The sequence below is a fragment of the Marmota marmota genome, unplaced genomic scaffold, assembly GCF_001458135.2.
Source record: "Marmota marmota marmota unplaced genomic scaffold, marMar, whole genome shotgun sequence".
In the NCBI taxonomy this organism is placed as follows: Eukaryota; Metazoa; Chordata; class Mammalia; order Rodentia; family Sciuridae; genus Marmota; species Marmota marmota.
In genome coordinates this window covers 43,503,415-43,522,098 of record NW_025999990.1, presented here as the reverse complement: position 1 = coordinate 43,522,098, position 18,684 = coordinate 43,503,415, and the positions used below count along the sequence as shown (strand labels likewise).

Here is an 18,684-nt window from a genome sequence, read left to right as displayed (position 1 = left end):
CCCTGTCCTCATTTTAGTCCCTTCAGGCTAGGGACGGACAGTGCCCTTGGTTTACTTCATCAGCACGCGGATGGAATTTCTGTGTTGACGCCCAGATTCCATTTCTTTTTAAGAAGGTGTCATGGAGCCTTCGGGTCCCTTGACAATTCCACCTTTGGCAAATGTGTCATTGGTTAGCATCCAAGCCTGTGAGGCAACCCCCGTTCCACTTGATTTGCTCCAGTGAGACTCCAGTTACCTTTGCTGTTCCAGGAGCCTGGGGTGGTTCTGGGTTCTCAAATCCAGTTGTTCGGAGGTTCCAGAAGATTCCAGACTGACGATCTACATCTGCGCCTGCCCTGCTTTCCGTTGTTTCTGTTATTTCTATCACTGTAAAGACTATTCCAGGCACAGAGGAATAAAGAGTCAGTCATAGACGTTCCCAGATTATGTGGTTTTACTACTGTGTGCTCTGCGGTCCACGTGTGAGGACTAGTCTTTACTCTTAGCTTGACTGTGAACGTCAGCCCTGGGCTCCATGCAGGGGAGCCTTGGGTGGCTCCTGGCTTGTGGGTGACTGCTCACTCACAAGGGGCTGCAGGTTTGGCCTCATAACCATAGCTGAGAGGCTGGGTGCATTCTATGTGTTTTTATTCAGTGTTTTAATTAAACCTTTGTATTCCCAGGCTGTCCGCCTCACTGGAAAAACTTCACAGACAAATGCTACTATTTTTCGGTGGAGAAAGAAATTTTTGAGGATGCCAAACTTTTCTGTGAAGACAAGTCTTCACATCTCGTTTTCATAAACACAAGAGAGGAGCAGGTATGTTTGCCACACACCTGGTGGGGGAAAGCTGTAATTTAAGGCTATGTTACCTCAGGAAATTTCATGCCTGCTGGGGAGTCCAAAATATCAAGAATTCATAGTCACATAAACATGGAAGGCTCCGTTATGGAGATACTCTATCCAGTGACTAGAAGTATTGGCAGCATTGGAATTCTGTCTTCTTCCTGCCTCTGCCTGGGAGAGAGAGTTTCTGCGGCTCCTCCCAGTGGCTGTTGGGAGAGTCACAGTGCAGAGAAGCTTGAGGTTGTGGAGAAAGAGGCAGAGAACAGAGCACTTGGAGGGCTGGGGGGTGGGAGGCTGTGAGGGACCGGACATTTGGCCCTAGGGGGGTCAGGGAGAGCACAAAAGTCTGAGGAGGAAGTAGGACCCACGTGTGACAACCACAGCAACCACTTAATAGACCCATACCATGTGCTGGACACTTACTTGGAAGACATTTTCTTTTTTGAACCTCTTTATAATTTCCCATTTTCTAGAAGAGAAAAACAGGCCCAAGGAGGTTTAAATGCTTTATTCATAGTACATCAAGAAAATTCAGATTGGGACTGAGGCCCAATTAGCAACAAGGCCAGCGCTCTTCCTTTGGTACCACCCCATTCCAGTGACCTCTTTCCTTTCCCCCCAGATATTTCTAGCAGACACACCCTAAAAAATAATAAAAAGAGTTCTCCTATAGTAACTTCTAAGGAAGGGGAGAGCAGCTGAGCGGCTGGGCTTTAGAATAAGCAGACCCGGGCCCCATCCCAGCTCAGCCCTGTCATCTTTGGTAAATAGGACGTGGTAGAGGCTTAAGGACACACTGCACACCACATGGCCATGGGACCTGGCCCAGAGGAAGAGCTTAGTAATGCCACGGCTATTCCCTGTCAGCAGCTCACAGCAGGGATGGGTGACAGAAGGGAAATGAGGCTTCACTCAGAGGATTCTTGGAGTTGTCTGGGTGATCTGGAGGAAGGGCATCCCTTTAATATCATTCGAAAACTTGTGAGAGGAAAAAGTCAAAGCCCCCAAAACAGAGCCAAATGAAACAAGCACAACAGAAAGAAGGCAACAGAAGCCACTGTACATTTTGACAAATGTCCTCTTTAAATTGTCCTTTTTCCCATATGTTAAGCCAAAAAAAAATTCCCTCAGACACCTGTGCCAAGAAATCATAGTGCATCTGCACTAATTTATTTTTCAGCAATGGATAAAAAAGCAGATTGTGGGGAGAGACAGCCACTGGATCGGCCTCACAGACTCCGAACAGGAAAATGAATGGAAATGGCTGGATGGGAAGCCTCTGGACTACAAGTGAGTGCTCGGGAACGTCCCGTTGGTGGTCAGATGCACACGGTTCTGTGTGTCCACCTCTGGCCCATCTTCCTGAAGTTTCTTTCTTTCTGATCTTATATTCTAGCCCTCCTCCCCAAGGCAGGCTCCTGGTACCCAGTGTGTATTTCTGCGAGGGCAACTGTGGTTGACATTTGCTATGCCATTGAGTAGGGTTTTCCCCTTTTCTTTTAATGGAGTGAAGTTATTTTTTTTCATTTCTAAGACCAAAATCACGAGACTTATAAAAACTTATAAAAGTACCACAGTATGGTACTTCTGGCCAATGTGTGTGTGTGTGTGTGTGTGTGTGTGTGTGTGTTTTAATGCTTTCAGGAGGTTAATGAATCCCAGCAACCTCAGGCACGTTCAGTGTTAATCCCAGATATGTTTCTGAGGACTGGGGACTCCCTTCAGGATGTTGCTGGCCTCCAGGAGGCTACTGACCAGAGTGAGATTATAAACTACAAGATCTTGATGCTTCTACACATGGGAAACTTATATGCACCACAAAGTTGCATCATAGCACCATCATCTCCTAAAGGTTGGAAGTTTCCTGTACATCCCAGGTGGCCTGAGTTCTACAAAAGCAGCACAAAGAATGGAAGCACTTTGCAGTACCTTCTCACATCTCCCAGTTGGAAGGAAGATTCCAGAGTCACCTCTTACCCAGGGGTGTCAGCTCCCTCCCTAATCCTAGCCAGGGATCTAAGGATGACTAAATTCTACAAATTTGAATTTCACTTCTCCCTACTCTGACCTTGCCTCTTCTAGATGAGGAAATATGTGACAAACTGTTCCCAGTGGGGCAGAACTTATAAAAATCCACCTCTGAGAACCATTAGTTTGATGAAAGCAGAGAAGCCAGTCTCTGCAGAGGCTCCAGCAGGCCCTGGATCTCACCATAGAGAGAGTGTCTGAGAACAGCAAAGTCCCTGGGGCTGTTCTAGGCCAGGAGAGGAGAAGACAAGAGTGTTCTGGGTTTAAAAGTGTCCCAGGTATCCAGGCAGCCCTGTATTAGAGAAGTGGCAGTGGGCTCAGAGTTGATGGAGAAACCATGTAGAGTTTTAAAAATGCCTCTGCATGCATATGAGCATGCACATGGGTAGACAGGTGGCTTTGTACTTTTAAATCCTCCACATGAAGTACATGACTACAGAATATAGGTGGAAACCAGAATCGGGTCATCTCCTAGAAGAAGAAAGAGACCAATTATTAAGGTAGAGCATTTGAAGAGTTTAGATCTGCCCTGTAGGTGAGCCTCGTACTACTCACTAAGGCCAGTGGATATCTGCCTGTTGGCCCGTCCGATTCTCTGTCTGCTCTTCTGCACCTGCCCTTCGGGGGGAGGAAGCTGTGCCCTGGCACACTCTGGCACTCCAGAATTCCCTGACACCCCAACAGGAGCACTCAGAATAGCAGGGATGCGCTTCAAGAGACTTAAAACAGTTTGGGTGTTGACGTCTAAAACAGGAGCTATGGAGGTTTGCAGGTGGGAACGGGAAGCAAAGATTATTAGCGGAAAAGACAAATCTATTTTTTTTTGACAGCCGAGAGCCAGGATATTTTAAAAGAATTGAAGGGAGCTAAGGAAAAAAATCCGTCTTCTGCACTTTTCTCACTAGCATGAATGGAAAAAAGGTCTGGGTTAGACTCACTAAGAAATTCAATCTTAAGCCTTCCTCCAAGAAAAAACTGAATTGGCCCATATGGAATGGATTGAGCTGGAATGGTACTGTCCTTGCCAGCTCTCCCAAGGTGAAACTCGGCTCCTTTTCCCTGGGATCCAGCAAGACTTATGTGATTTGGGTGGAGAGTGCCCATATTAATACCTGGTCCCTGAGAAGGATTACATCACCAGACACCTTACTAGGAACTTGTCCCCAGCCACAGCCACTCTGGAGCCTTCTGATAGCTCCGGCTCCTGCGCCCCAGCCACAGCACAGACTCTGTGTCTCATTTTCCACCCAAAGGAATACATACACATGTATAAATCCCCAGGATCAAATTCTAAAATCAAGAATAAATTAGGCAGACATCGTATGAGGTCTCAATAACTGAAGGCTAATTTAATTTGACATATCATAATAAACACTGCACAGGCTAGAGAAACAGGCAGTGTAGTCAAGGAGAGGAGAAGGAGCACATGTGTTGGAATTAAGCGAGATCTGGGTTCCAGACTCTCAACCTGATGTCTCAAGGTCCTCTGGGAGTTACTCAACCATGCAACATCTCAACATCCCCAGGTATAACATGAGTTTGACAAAATATCTGTGCCAGTATTTTGAAAATTCAGTGAGATATATAGATATATAGATATATATATATATATATATACACACACACACACACATATACATACATACACACACATATATACATATATATACACATATATATAGGCATAAATAATATGTAAATATATATCACATATTTGAATACATGAATTTCTTAGTGAATCTACCACAGGCCTTGTTTTGCCTTTAAGGCAGTGAGGAAAGTAGAAGAGATGGATTTTGTTTCTTAGCTCCCTTCAACTCCCTGTAAAAAGATCCTGGCTTTCTTTGACTGACAGAGAAATAACTTAGTCATTTCCTTTAATCTCTGCCTCCCATTCCCATATCCAACCCTCCACTGCTCCTGTTTTCAATGCCACCACCTAATAATAATAATAATAAATATAATCATGTATGTATATATGTATATATATATGTGTGTGTGCATATAATATGTACACACATATATATGGTATTTAGTACAATGCTTGCAATGGGGGACTTGAGAAATATTACCTGCAAGTATTGGTACTATTATTACTATTATCATCATAATCAATATATTATCATAGTTTGCAATAATCGATATGTCATCATAGTGGAGTACTACTGTCTGCAATTTCTATATTGTACAATGTCCTGACTGAGATGCCACACAGAGTATCTCATGCAAGTCTTATGAGAGGTGTGTAAAGAAGACAAGAAGAGAACAATTTCCTGTCATGGTATCAGCACAGAGACTGGGCTTCCCCAGTATCCTGTCCCCAGATGCTTCTTCATCTATTCAGGTCCAGCTTTAGCCTCCTCCTCTCTGTTTCTGAGGGCTCCAAGCAGAGAGCCATGTATCTCCCTTTCTCTCGCCACCAGCAGTCATTTCAGGGTCTAGAGATCACAAGAGATTATTATGAACTATTATACACCAACAACTCAGATGACTTAGAAGAGCGAAGACATTTCTAGAAATGTACAACCTATCAAGAATGAATCAAGACGAAATAGAAAGCCTGAAGAAACCAGTAACAAACAAATAAGGAAACTGAAGTAGTCATGAAAAACCTCCCAAGAAAGAAAAGCCCAGAGGCTTCACAGCTGAATTCTACTCAGCATTCAACAAGGATTAATACCCGTCCTCTTCAACTCCTCCCCAAACCAGAAGGAGACAGCCCTGGCACCATCGCTCCAGGCCTTGCTCAAGCCACAAAAGAATTAAGTGCCTTAGCTTCCCTCTTACCCTTTTCCCAACACACACACGGCCCTTCTGAAACTGTTTAAGGGTTTTGTGGTTGTTGTTAAAGAGGAAATAGTCAAGGAATAAAAGACTCTCTCCTCAGCCTCTCAGCCTCACTGTGTTGTGCCTGCTGAGACCTGCTGGAGAGGAGCTACTGGAACAGACAGATGAAAAGCAACACTGATGTGAACTAGATGCCAAAAGCTCGGGGAACCGACAGACCTGTATTCAGGTTTATAGCCCATAAACAGTAAAGCCTGACTCACCACATGTTACACTAGTTCTGCACTGGAGCAGGACCAGCAGGGGAAAAGGACCTCATGAGATGCACTCTGCCATAGCTTGGGACAGTGCTCAGGCACACCAGTGCCATTTCAGCACAAAGATTGACCGATGACATAGAGTGACAAATTTCTTTTGCCTATGAAGGACCTGGTTTTGTTTTGTTTTGCTTTAAATAACCTATCAACAAATCATAGCATTAAAAATAAATAATAAATCTACCCTCCTTTCCAAAAAAAGAGACAGTTGGACATCTTACAGTCACACACATGTCAACACACAGTCCTGTTTTTCTCATTTCACTGCATACCTGTGAAAACTTGATTCCTGGCCAGCACCTGCCCCCTGACTGGAGATCGGGGGGCTATTCATAGTCCTGAAATAACATTTGATGAATTATCCTGAAGTGTCCATTGTGAACAGCCTGTGTGCTGGCCTGTGGGGTCTTTTTGGAATATGGAGGCAACAGTGTGGGTAAGAGGTGTTATCTTTGTTCTCAGGTAGAAAAGATGGATTTTCAGGCTGTCATAATAAAGGGGATATAACCCTAAAAGGGGATATAGCAGGACTTTGAAGGAGATTTCAGCATTATCTTCTCAGGAAATGACAGAACAGGTAGATAGAAAATTGGTATGGATATAGTAGACATGATCAACTAACTGGAAATAATTAACATCCATGAGACATTTCACCCAACAGCTACAAATACTTTCTTTGCAAGTGCATGTGGTATGTTCACCAAGATCAACTATATGCAAGCCCATAAAACAAGTCTCAATATTTTTAAGAGAAACTGAAATTACATAGAATGTGTTCTCTGTCTAAAATGATTAAATTCAAAATTGATAACAGAAAGATCATCTGTAGAATTCAAAATGTTGGGAAATTAAATGAAACATTTCTAAGTAAACCACAGATCAAGGAAGAAATCACAAAGGAAATAGGAATGTTTTAAAAAATGAGACTACAACATGTCAAAAATTTGTGGTACGCAGCTACAACAGTGTTGAGAGGGCCATTCATATACCCTTAAAATATGTACGTGTACATTGGAAACATTTTTTAAAGGTTGAATATCAAAGATCTAAGCTTCCACTTTACTAGGGTAGAAAAATAAGAGCAAATTAATCCTTAAATAAGGAACACAAGGTCCTTGAGTTCAATCCCAGCACCATACATATACACAAGATAAACAGAAGGAAAGAAACAGTCAATACCAAAAAAAGCACTGAAATAAAAAACAAACAAAAGAAAGGATCAGTGAAAGTAGGAGCATATCAACGCCAATATTTCTACTCTTCATGGAGTAAGTGTAGGTATACCACTTGGTAGCTTGTCATTGTTAATGAAGGCTGTCTGTACTGGGCAGAACTGGATATGTATAGGACTTAGGGTCTGCCCACCTGCTCAGGGCAATAAATCTTGCCCTAATGTGCTTATAGTTGCTCACCTGAAATCACCAGAGATGTGAGAGTCTTCCTAGAGCTTTCCCCAAACACTTTATAATCTCCTCTTCCCCTCCATCTCCTCTGTTCTGTCCATCTGGAGATCATCTGTCAAGTTTTGAATAACAGTTTTCATCTTTATCTCACAAAGATCAGACATGGATTGCCTTTCCGTCCATGCAGACAGCTCCATAGCACATTATATGTTGTGCTTTTACAATATAGAACCACAGGAAGGCAGGGACCAGAAGGGAATCTTCAGTGTCCTCTAGTTCAATAATAGCCCACGCCAGTCCACACTTCCCATTTCTGCCAGAGTGGGACTGGCTGAGGCTACAAGAGAGGAATCCTCCACGTCTCCCTTGTGTTGGGAGAACATTCCACTGCAGAGAAACGTTTCTCATCACTAACTATTTTCTGTTCTGAGGCCAGGTCCTTACCAGCAGAGGTTTCTTGGCCATGTGGCCTCAATCTTGTGGTTGATGAGAAAGTCGTAAGTTGTGAGGTTGGGAGGAACTCTTCCCAAGACTGGGAACATGTTTTCTGCCTACATTAGAATGACCCCCAAATCTGGGGGTGCTCGGGACCACTAGCTAATGTGTTTATGTATTTCCAGCTCAGTGGAGATGCCAGTCTAGTTGTTTCCAAGGTCCCTGGTGTATTTGGAAGTACATGTGTTGCTCCCTAGTGACCTCTGTGATGTGTGTGTGTGTGTGTGTGTGTGTGTGTGTGTGTTGTAATAGGGGACTCAGGTATTTTCAGCACAGGCTTCAGTCTTTCTTCTTTCCAGAATCTTTCCAGGGTAAGGTGCTATTTAAGCTGACATTCTTTTGCAAAATATATACATTCTGTTTATCTGGCATGTTCTGTTCCATTGTATTGTAAGCACACAGACCTTGGGGTTTTACTACAAGTCACTCCATGGGATTTTAGCTATTTCAGAGAGATGCTCTGAGACTTTGAGTACTCAATTTACAAGATGAATTGCCCCTGCCACTGGCTTCTGGTTGCCCACCTCCCACCCATGCTGGCTAGGCTTTTAGTCCTAAGAAAATCCTTGAGCTCTGTATGTGAAGAATTCCAGTGACCTAGAAAGCCAAAAGGAGAACAGTGATAAAGCCATCTCCTTATCACTTGGTTATCTTCCAGTCTAGTCTGTGATCTTCTTTTATCTACTTAGCTTGCCATGACTTAAAAGAAAATGCAATATAAAACAGGTCTTCTAAACACAAAGAAGCCATATGTATAGTTTGCCAATTAACAGAGAAATCGAGAATATCAAATGTTCCACTCAGGAATTGTAGATCTCCAGTTTTCTAAGTAAAATTAGAATCAGCCTCCCTTCATGTTACTGGCAGAAATGACTAAAATTTACATGAACAAGATCAAAACTACTCGAGCATGATTGACACTTCCAAGGGTGTCCTGCAAGGTGTACAGAATTGCACACACGCGCGCACACATACAGTAAACTGTTTTTTCCTTCCCACCTTCATCTGTGTCTGGCATCACAGTGACCACCTGAGATTCTGAATTGTTATATAAGTTCCTTGAGAGCTGGGACTTTGTGCTCTGCAATGCTTCGTTGCTATCACCAGCACGTAGTAGGTGCTTTATGGGTATGGAGTGAGTTTTCTAATTCTCCCTAAGCATCATTCCATTTTTTTTTTTATTCTCATCAACCATCAGTTGATGGTTTCCTCTAAATTATCTGTATCATTAGATTTATTTCATTGACATCATTTTATTTTTTAAAATCCCAAGACACATATTTGGGCCTGAGGATGTCAGTCGCTTTCCCACCCATTGACAATAAACTTCACCTGTCCTTTCCTACTGCCCTCTGGTTTTGGGGTCATATTGTCAAAAGCTATAGGGTATACAGGATAACCTCTGGCTGATGGGTAGTGATGTGAAAAACCTGCTGCAGGTGTTCTTCCAGACCCACCATGAGAGGCCAGCTTGTCCTCTTGGGCAAAAACCACAAGCGTCTGTGTGTGAACCTGCACCTTAGGAAAAAAAAAAAAGTTCACCTTCAAGAATGGAGTGTGGAAGCACAGCTAATTTACTGCACAAAAACAGAATCAAGAACTGTTAGCTCTGGCAAAGTGATTCTTTGAGGAACAGCTTCCAAGGTAACAAGCCCCAAGTGAACTCATCCTAAAGAGAACTTGTTCTGAAGAATCTTGCCTCCACCAGCACAACCAAACTAGCAGGTTGCAGCGAGGAAGAAATAAAGAGTCAACACACGCAGATCTTGAAGATAAAATATCTGGGGTCCGGTGGAGCGCTGCTCTCTAATGGAGAAGCAGGTCTAAAGAATTACACCAGCAATCTTTATTATATATGTCTCTAAATCAGATTAAAGACTATGCAAGCATTATTCTTTGTATTCATGAAAGTTACAGAGTTAGCAACAGTATGCAGCTGTTTCCTCAGTTACATTCTACAGTTGCAATGTGCAATGTTAGGAGCATTGTGCAGCTCTCAAGAAAGTCCATTGTTTAAAGTTACTAATTCGTGGGCAGATTCAGGAGCAGCGGAACTGGTGAACATTGTGGTTATCTTAGCAAGGAAGTTCCTTCTTTCCCAGGAGCTGCTGTGCCTTCGAATAAGGTCAAAGCTGATAAGACTCTAGCATGGAGGACATCGCCATAGCAACTGGGCATCCTATGCCTTTGCACAGAAACTTTCCCAGTCACCAAGTATGCCATAGCCATGAAGTCTTCAGGGACCCCCAATCTGCAACACTAGTCTCCCAGTCACTGTCACTGCTCTCCACAGAATCTCTCTCCCCCAAAAAAGAACAGTGAAATATGCAAATCATTTTCAGTGGGGTTAAATTACTATTTCTTTCTAAAGGAATCAACCATCCACATCTAGCCGGAAAATCGTTACCAGTCGTTTGTCACTGTAGGTTCTTGTGAATGCATATCAAGGGTCTCTCTTCCTTGATGCTTTAACATGTGAGGGAAACAGTATCCATGTATACAAGCATCCTTCTGAGTTCTCACAAGCAAGCACGCGTGTGAGACAGAGCATGGGTACGTGCACATCTGCATACCCACATCCCCAGAGGTCAGCATTCCAATACACATTAGGAAGCCATTCATCTCATTGTGTCACGAAAGGAGTCACTCCCTCAGCATTGTGAAGAAGCTCCATGAGTTGATTTCATCATGGCAAAGATAACAAGCCTACAGGGCTTGCCATGCATTACCCATGGCCCTGCAGAACAGCTGCTTCTGATTCTGAATAGAGTATGCCCTGCTTTCAAACAGCGCCCCTTCATTCCAGGACAAATGATATGCTTCAGTTTTTTTGTTTTTTTTTTTTTTTTTGGGGGGGGGTGGATTTTGGGGTTTTGGTTTTTTTTAAATTCCTCTGCTGCTAGGAAGCAAAGCAAACCTCTGTATTACTATGCAAATAACACTCCGTTTCTGTTTCTTTAAAAGAAATTGGAAAGCTGGACAGCCAGATAACTGGGGTCATGGCCATGGGCCAGGAGAAGACTGTGCCGGGTTGATTTATGCTGGACAGTGGAATGATTTCCAGTGTGAAGACATCAATAACTTCATTTGCGAGAAAGACAGGGAGACAGGTAAGCAGTGGATGGGATTTATGAGGACACTGCAGAGCTCATGTCCTGTTTCAGGGACAGAGGTAGTGAGGGGAAGGACTCCAAATGCAGGCTCTTCAGTTAGGTTTTTGACCTGGTTCTGCTGCTAACAGTGGGTTAGATTATTAATCTTCAGGGAATAATAATAGGATCTTGTTCATTGGGTTGTTGTTAGGATTTACAGAAGGTAATAAATGTGCCAGATATATAGGAAGTACTCAATAAATGTCAGACCAACTGGCCCAGGTCAATAGCTTATAATATTGTCACTTAACTGTTCTTTAATATGGCACCAATGTCACATCTGGATTGCGTACACATCCATCCATGTTAGACAACCAGTCAATTCCATGTATATTTATTGAGCATCTACTATAAGCCAGATGTTGTGCTACATAATGGAGGGATAGTGGTGCATCCCTTACAAAAGGTCATAAGCCAAAGAGGCCTTTGGAGATTTTCTTGACTTCAAAAGATACTTATCTAAAGCTTCATTTAATATGTTACCCTCTTCAGAATGGGGCATCAGTCAGGTATGGTGATTCACATCTATAATCCCAGCTACTTTGGAGACTGAGGCAAGAAGATCAAATGTTCCAGGCAAGCCTCAGCAACTTAGCAAAACCCAAGATCATCTAAGAATGAAAATCTTGGTTTTCTTTTCTTTTCTTTTATTGTACTGGAAATTGAACTCAGCATTGCTAAACCAATGAGCTACATCCCCAGTCCTTTTTAATTTTTCTTTTGAAATGGGGATCTCACTAAATTTCTGAGGCTGGCCTCAAGCTTGTAATCCTTCTACCTCAGCCTCCCAAGTTACTGGGATTACAGAAGTGTGCCACTGTGCCCAGTTTCTTAGTTTTGTTCATCAGAACTATATTTTGTGGTGGGAGATCAAGGAAATGAGGAAGGAATGCTAATAAGTGTGGGATTTCTTTGGGGAATAATGAAAATATTTTCTACTAAGATTTGACTTTTTCTAATAGGAACAAATTTGTGAAAAACACTGAATTATAACACTTTAAATGGGTGAATTGTATGATGCATGAATTATATTTCAATAAAGCTGATATTTTTCAAAGTGGTTGACAAAACCCTCAGGTATATTTTGTTTTGATTAGTTTTGGGGTTCAAATTATCCATATAACCACTTAACAGTCCATTACTGGATACTTTCCATGTGTCAAATATTGTTCCCAGTGCTAGGGATCACGAAATACATAAGGAAGTACACCCTGGTAAATTGAGGGGAGAAACGTGAATATTTAAACGAGAGATTACAGTCAATGCCGACAATCCAGATTTGTAATTTGTGTAACTTATTTGGCCTTTTGAGATTTGAGGAAGGATTGGGCTTCCCCCAGAATAGATCCCTTCAAAACAAAAGGGCCTGGGGATGTGGCTCAGTGGTAGAGCACTTGCCTAGCATGTATCAGGCCCTGGGTTTGATTTCCAGTAGTGTAATAAAAGAAAAGAAATTTAGCATTGACTTAATTTCTAGACTTTTTTTTTTAAATAGAATGTTAAATGATGTGTTTTAGGATCTTTCCTAAAGATTTCTCCTTTAGGAAACATTAGCTTTATTCTGTAAGCAAAACTAACGTCCATCCTTATTTTTCTCTTCTAGTACTATCATCCGCATTATAATGGACTGTGATGTAATAACATGAACACATTTCCAGACAGTTTCTCAAAGGCAAAGGATGCTCCTTTCTGATTTCATCACCTTCTCACCAAGTTGGGGGAAGAGAAGCACTGAAAGCTAAGTACTGAAGAAAATTGACAACTAGTGTTTGCCATTACCCAAGGACTTGGGTACAAAAATGTTCCCCCAGTATGAGATGTCAATTTTCAGTGTGCAGATGGACTGAATTACACAGATTTTTCTCAGCCAATAACCATACATTTATATAAATGTTACCTTCCAACATGGAATGTTCCAATCAGAAAGACCATCATTGGTTGCCAAGCTACGGGAAGAACTTAAACATACACTGTGTGAACAGTACCTTACATTTCTAAAATCCCAAATGTAGGAAAAATACACAGACATACAGATATATAGACCAACTCTTAGTAATAATATGAAATATACTTAAAGAGCTTTTAAAACTTTGTATTTTTGTACAAAATATTTTGCCTTTTACAATTATTTTCCCTTTTATTGGCATTTTACCAATATAATACATGGAGCCAAAGAAAACAATAATGGTACTAATAAAACATCCTAGTTTTTTTGTCAAATTTAATTCTACCTGATGGCAAATAATTTTTTTTCAGTTGTGGTTTAAAAATATAATTAAATATATATGTATATATATATTTTTTAATGTATCATTTTTTCAGAACAGTGAATCTCTTGAAGTGTCTAGAAATATCCTTGCAGGTTTTTCTGGTGTAAATCAAGCCTGAGCACATACATGGCTCAGTCAAGCAGGCTCTGTCTTCAGCCCATCACCTGTCACCACCTTCGATGTGTGTCTGGCCAGCCCCAGAGGAAGTGGTCAATTTCGAATGTGCTTTGGCTTCATGTTGGTGGAGCAGGGGTGATGGAGAGGCATCTGCAGGGTAGGGAAGAGCCCCAGATCTGGATGTCTGGAAGGCCCTGTTTTATGGCTGATGTGGGAATACACATGGTATCAGGCCCACCCCAGAGCTGATACTCAACTGTCGAGAGAGTATGATGTCACATCAGCCAAAGGCAGAGATACTGGAAAGATGGAACCCGTTATATGCTACCTGGAACACTTGTCTGTCTTGAAGTCAGATTCCAAAAAACAATTCCAAGGCACATGCACGAGGAAATACAAAAATAAACTTCTGGCCTCCATCTTGAACTTTTACAAAGAACTTTTCCTCCAAAACCATCTTCCTTCCACTCCTTGACCTGCCTTTGAAAAGTCTACCATGAAAAGTGCTGAAATAGGGCACTGAGTATAACTGTTCTCAGAGGGAAGATTCCATCCAACAGATTCCCTCTCCCCACTGCCAGGGGTCTTCCCAGCAGTGCTGCTACCTAACCCAAATAAAATGGCGAAAGAATAAACAGTTTGACTTTCACACCTGCACCTGTGTTGCTTTGTCTCTGATCCCCATTTGTGCCACTTCACAGCTGGGAAAGACCATCTCCAGGCAAATTTATGCTCTGATATCCTGTCCAGATGACCTGGTCAGGCTTTCAGGACACTGTCTCATGAGCCTAAATTGTAGGAGCTTGTGACATGAGGCAGACACTGGGCTCCAAGACCTCTTCAGACTCAAGAACCTTTTTTTTTTTTTTTAGAAATATGGAAAAATTTTATTTCTGGAAATAGGAATGTGAACACTTTGGTCTTTAAGTGCCAGGCAATTTTATGTTAATACAACAGAACAAATAGAATTAGCCAATTTTTTAGAATCATTCATTCAACAGGATTCTGCTAGATGCTGAGGATACACTGGATAATGGATAATGATGAGTCAGTCATTTGTCTCTCAGCTTCATACCAGTCTTCTCTACCCTGAGGCTGTGAAACATCTTTCCCAGGACTGCCAAATGAAAAGAACTAGAAATCAAAAGTGGGGAGCATGTTGAAAAGTTTCTTTGTTTTTATTTATTTTTCCTGAGGCACTGGGGATTGAAACCAGGACTTTGAGTATGCTAGGAAAGAGCTTTACTACTGAATTATATCCTAGGACACTGGTCCTTTTCAGCCTTCAGACTCAAACTGAAACTTTAGTTTTCAGACTGGAACTCACACCACTGGCTTATTCACCTGAGTCTCCAATTTGTTACAATAAACATACACAATTAGATACACACATACATGTATTCTATTTCTCTGCAGATCCTAATGTGTATCTAGGAAGTTTGGAAATCATGCAATGCATTTTTTTCCCCCTGATACTGGCAATCAGACCCAAGGGTACTTTATCACTAAGCTACATCTCTACCCCTTTTCATTTTTTTAAAATTTATTTCTTACATACATGACAATAGTGGAATGCATTACATTCATAATTATCCATTCACGGCACAATTTTTCATAACTCTATATATAAAGTATGTTCATGCCAAATTATGCCATTATACATGAGCTCTCTTACTTTTTGCATTATAATTCTTAATACACCTTTATACCACATTTTATCATATCTCAGTGACTCAAAGTGGGGTAGGGAGGGAGAGCATGGGAGGAAGATTACCTATAGATAGGGAATAGGGGTGGGAGGGAAAGGGAGGGAGAAGGGGAATACAAGGATGGTGGAAGGAGACAGTCATCATTATACAAAATACATGTATGAAGATGTGAATTTGGTGTCAACATACCTCATATACAAACAGAGATATGATCAAGAACTGTTTTAGATTAAACTCAGTCCTCTTTTTTTGAATGCTACTCCTATTTTTCAAATGTTAATTAAGTTTTTTCTTCGGAAGAGGGCATGAGCCCCTGGGTTTGATCTCTAGTCCTACAAAAGAGAAAGAGAAAAAAGTTGGAATTAACTATCTGATGCCATCACCAAAATAGAGTCATGCCAGCTTCCACAGCTGCAGTTATTCCTCTCCCAGTTTAATAATGACTTACCGAGTGCTTAGTATTTGTCAGGCACTGTACCATAGGCCTCGATCAATCACTGTGTCCCCTAATCCTCCCGACAGCCTCATGAAGTGGCCCTGTTAACACGCCCCATTTCACAGGCACCAGGGCTCCATGTGGGGACATGGTTTGCTAGGTCACACCATCATCACTGTGCACAGGAGTCAGGATTCAGACCCAAGCATTGAAAAATGTTTTCAATTCCTTTGGAACCAGTGTCCTTTATAACACACCGAATAAAATCAGTTGAATACCATGCATGATGAGGCACTTCATGGACTTCTCTCTGTGCATGCTATTTACCTATCAGGTTTCTATGAACTCCACAACAATATACTCTTGGAAAAGAGAGTTTTTTAGTAAAACAGGATGTCGTCTTCAGGCACCTGACATGTACTATGAGACGATGGAAAGTGTTTTTCTCTTTAAATGGCTCCTGAAAAATGCAAGCAGGGCTGGGGTTGTGGGAAAGCACTTAGCTCACATGTATGAGGCACTGGGTTTGATTCTCAGCATCACATATAAGTAAATGAATAAAATAAAGGTCCATCAACAACTAAAAAAATTTTTTTAAAAAAAGATGCAAACATTATCAAGACAAAAACAAACAAACAAAAAACACCACTTTCTTCTCTTTGATGATCATTGCTCATCAGCTCCCCACCTCCGATCCTTCCAATGGGTAGCAGTTAGGGTTTATGCTGAAGCACACAAATAGTAGTAGCTGCTCCTATGAGAAACAACAACAAATGTTTAAGAAGTGGGTAGATGGAAACTGGCTAAATACACCAGGCTTGCAAAATATGCTCAGACTGGTTTTGAATTCCTGGCCTCAAGTGATCCTCCTGCCTCAGCCTCCATAGTATCCGGAACTATATGCATTGCACCACTGTGCCTTAGTTATCCATTCTTATGTCCCCAAATACAAGTCTATCCTCCCCTCCTCCCCTGCTAAAGACCTGAAGAATCCCAGTTCCCTGAAAATGCACAGGCAGGGATAATGAGTCCATGGGTTCCCAAGTCCTTCTGTGCCTTCCTCTCCAGCTGCAGCCAACCCTCCTCTACCACATACTAGACTGTCACACCATGCTATCTGCACCTTCCACCATATTCTATCTTACCTCTGTGGTCTACCTGGAATCTCCTGCCTTTTATACCTGGAAAGTACCAGCTTCAAGACTTGGTTCAAGGATCACCTTTTTGTGGGAATCCTCTCCCAACAAGCTTGCCCTGAAGGAAGGATAGATTCTTCCCTCCTTCCAAAGGGTTTCGCCAAATGCTCTGAGAAACTCCTTCCCTTGATGAGACGACCTTCAGATTAGTTGAAAGGCTTAAAAGTTAACTGAACTAGGAAAAAAGTGCATGTTGCTGATCGGTTATGAAATCTTAAAAGAACTGAAGGAGAGAAATCAAGCAAGAGAAATAAAGAAATTCATGCTCTAACGATTGGTTTTCTGTATATCAAGCATGTAAGTCATTCCTCAGTGTCCATGGAGGATTGGTTCCCAGAACTCTGCAGATACCAGTCTCCGAGGATGCCCAAGTTCCTTACATGAAATGATGTAGGATTTTCCCATGCTCCCATATACTTTAAATCATCTCTAGATTACTTATAATACCTAATGTAAATGCTATACATATTTGTTATGCTTTATTGTTTAGAGGATAATTTTTCTTAAAAAAATGTACATGTTCAATATAGACATAATTTCTTTATCTTGAATATTTCAATCCACAATTGGTTGGTTGAATCCACAGAAGTGGAACCTGGATACTGAGGGCAGACTACATCAAAATGAATGGAAAACTCCAGGCTGGGGTTATGGCTCAGTGGTAGGGTGCTCACCTAGTGTGGGTGAGGCACTAGGTTCGATCCTCAGCACCACATAAAAATAAGGGCATTAAGTCCACCTATGACTAAAAAAATTGTTTTTAAAAAATGAATAGAAAACTGAATAAAAATAATCATATGATGTACCAGATTCATCCTCCTTACCAAAAATACAGTCTGGAGTCAAGGAAAAGCTTTAGAACCCTAGTATAGTTATTATCATTGCTATCTCCTCCTCCTCCTCCTCCTCCTCCTCCTCCTCCTCCTCCTCCTCCTCATCCTCTTTTACTGGTTCTTTTTAGTTATACATGACACTGGAATTCATTTTGATGTAATTTACAAGTGTGGAATATATCTTATTCTCATTGGGACTCCATTCTTATGGATGTACATCCTAGTGGGATTCACTATGGTGTGTTCATATATGTACATAGGAAAACCACTGTCTTTCTTTTTCCTATTCCCCCTTCCTTCCCTCATTCCCCTTTGTCTAACCTACTGAATATCTATTCTTCCCCTCTCCCACTTTATTTTGGGCTAGCTTCCACATATAGTATGATGGGATATCTCATTTCTTACCATCATACTCAACATCTTTAAAGTACAGGCAAACTTTCCATTCTTTCTAAGAAGCTATTTCTCCATACAATTATTTCGTTTTCCTGGGAAGAATCCCTTAATGGTGTGGCATCATATTTATTCTCTAAATCACAAAGCTGATGTTGTCATCCACCATGCTCCTCCCCTACAGACCCTTGTTCCAATTGGTCTGGGCTTGCCTAGGTTACACCAGATGGAAAGCAGACTTAAAGAAACCAACTCTAATTCCCAGAGGTTTCCCCTGGACTTTGCTTTTGCCAGTCAATGAGGGTATGAATGGATCTCCCAATCCAGCCCAGCCTGCCATAGCCAGGATTAGATCCCAGCCTCCATTTCCTCCATTTTCCTTATTAGCCTCAAGTTTGCAAAGCAGAGATCACTGCAATTTGGGTGGCGTCGGCTGCCAGGGCTGCGGCTTTTTCCAACAATTCATCCAGACAGGTCATTAAATGAGCTTAACCAAAGGGTCTTGATTAAACCCCTTGGGCCAGGGATGGAGAATTGTATTTTGGCCAGTCTTCCAATATTTGCTGCCAGAACTTGCTGTATTCTTTAGCCATCATTCTTAGTGCCCCACTAAATCACTGCTGGAAGTGGCAGGGAGTTTTAAGATTCTTAAAAATCAATTCCTTTGCCATGAAGCCAAAGAGCTGATCCAGGATTGACAAGAACAAGAACCCAGTGCT

The 18,684-nt window shown here is 41.7% G+C and overlaps 1 protein-coding gene across 1 annotated transcript in view; it reads left to right on the top strand.

Annotated features, from left to right (window-relative positions):
• The window catches only part of Colec12 (collectin subfamily member 12), a 184,393-nt gene extending 170,346 nt beyond the window's left edge, over positions 1-14,047 (top strand). The window contains exons 7-10 of the mRNA XM_015482504.2: positions 666-802; positions 2,010-2,119; positions 10,824-10,969; positions 12,615-14,047. Coding sequence (XP_015337990.2) covers positions 666-802; positions 2,010-2,119; positions 10,824-10,969; positions 12,615-12,634 — 413 coding nt within the window. The 3' untranslated portion in view covers positions 12,635-14,047. The remainder of the gene's footprint in view (positions 1-665; positions 803-2,009; positions 2,120-10,823; positions 10,970-12,614) is intronic.
• The last annotated feature ends 4,637 nt before the right edge of the window (positions 14,048-18,684 follow it).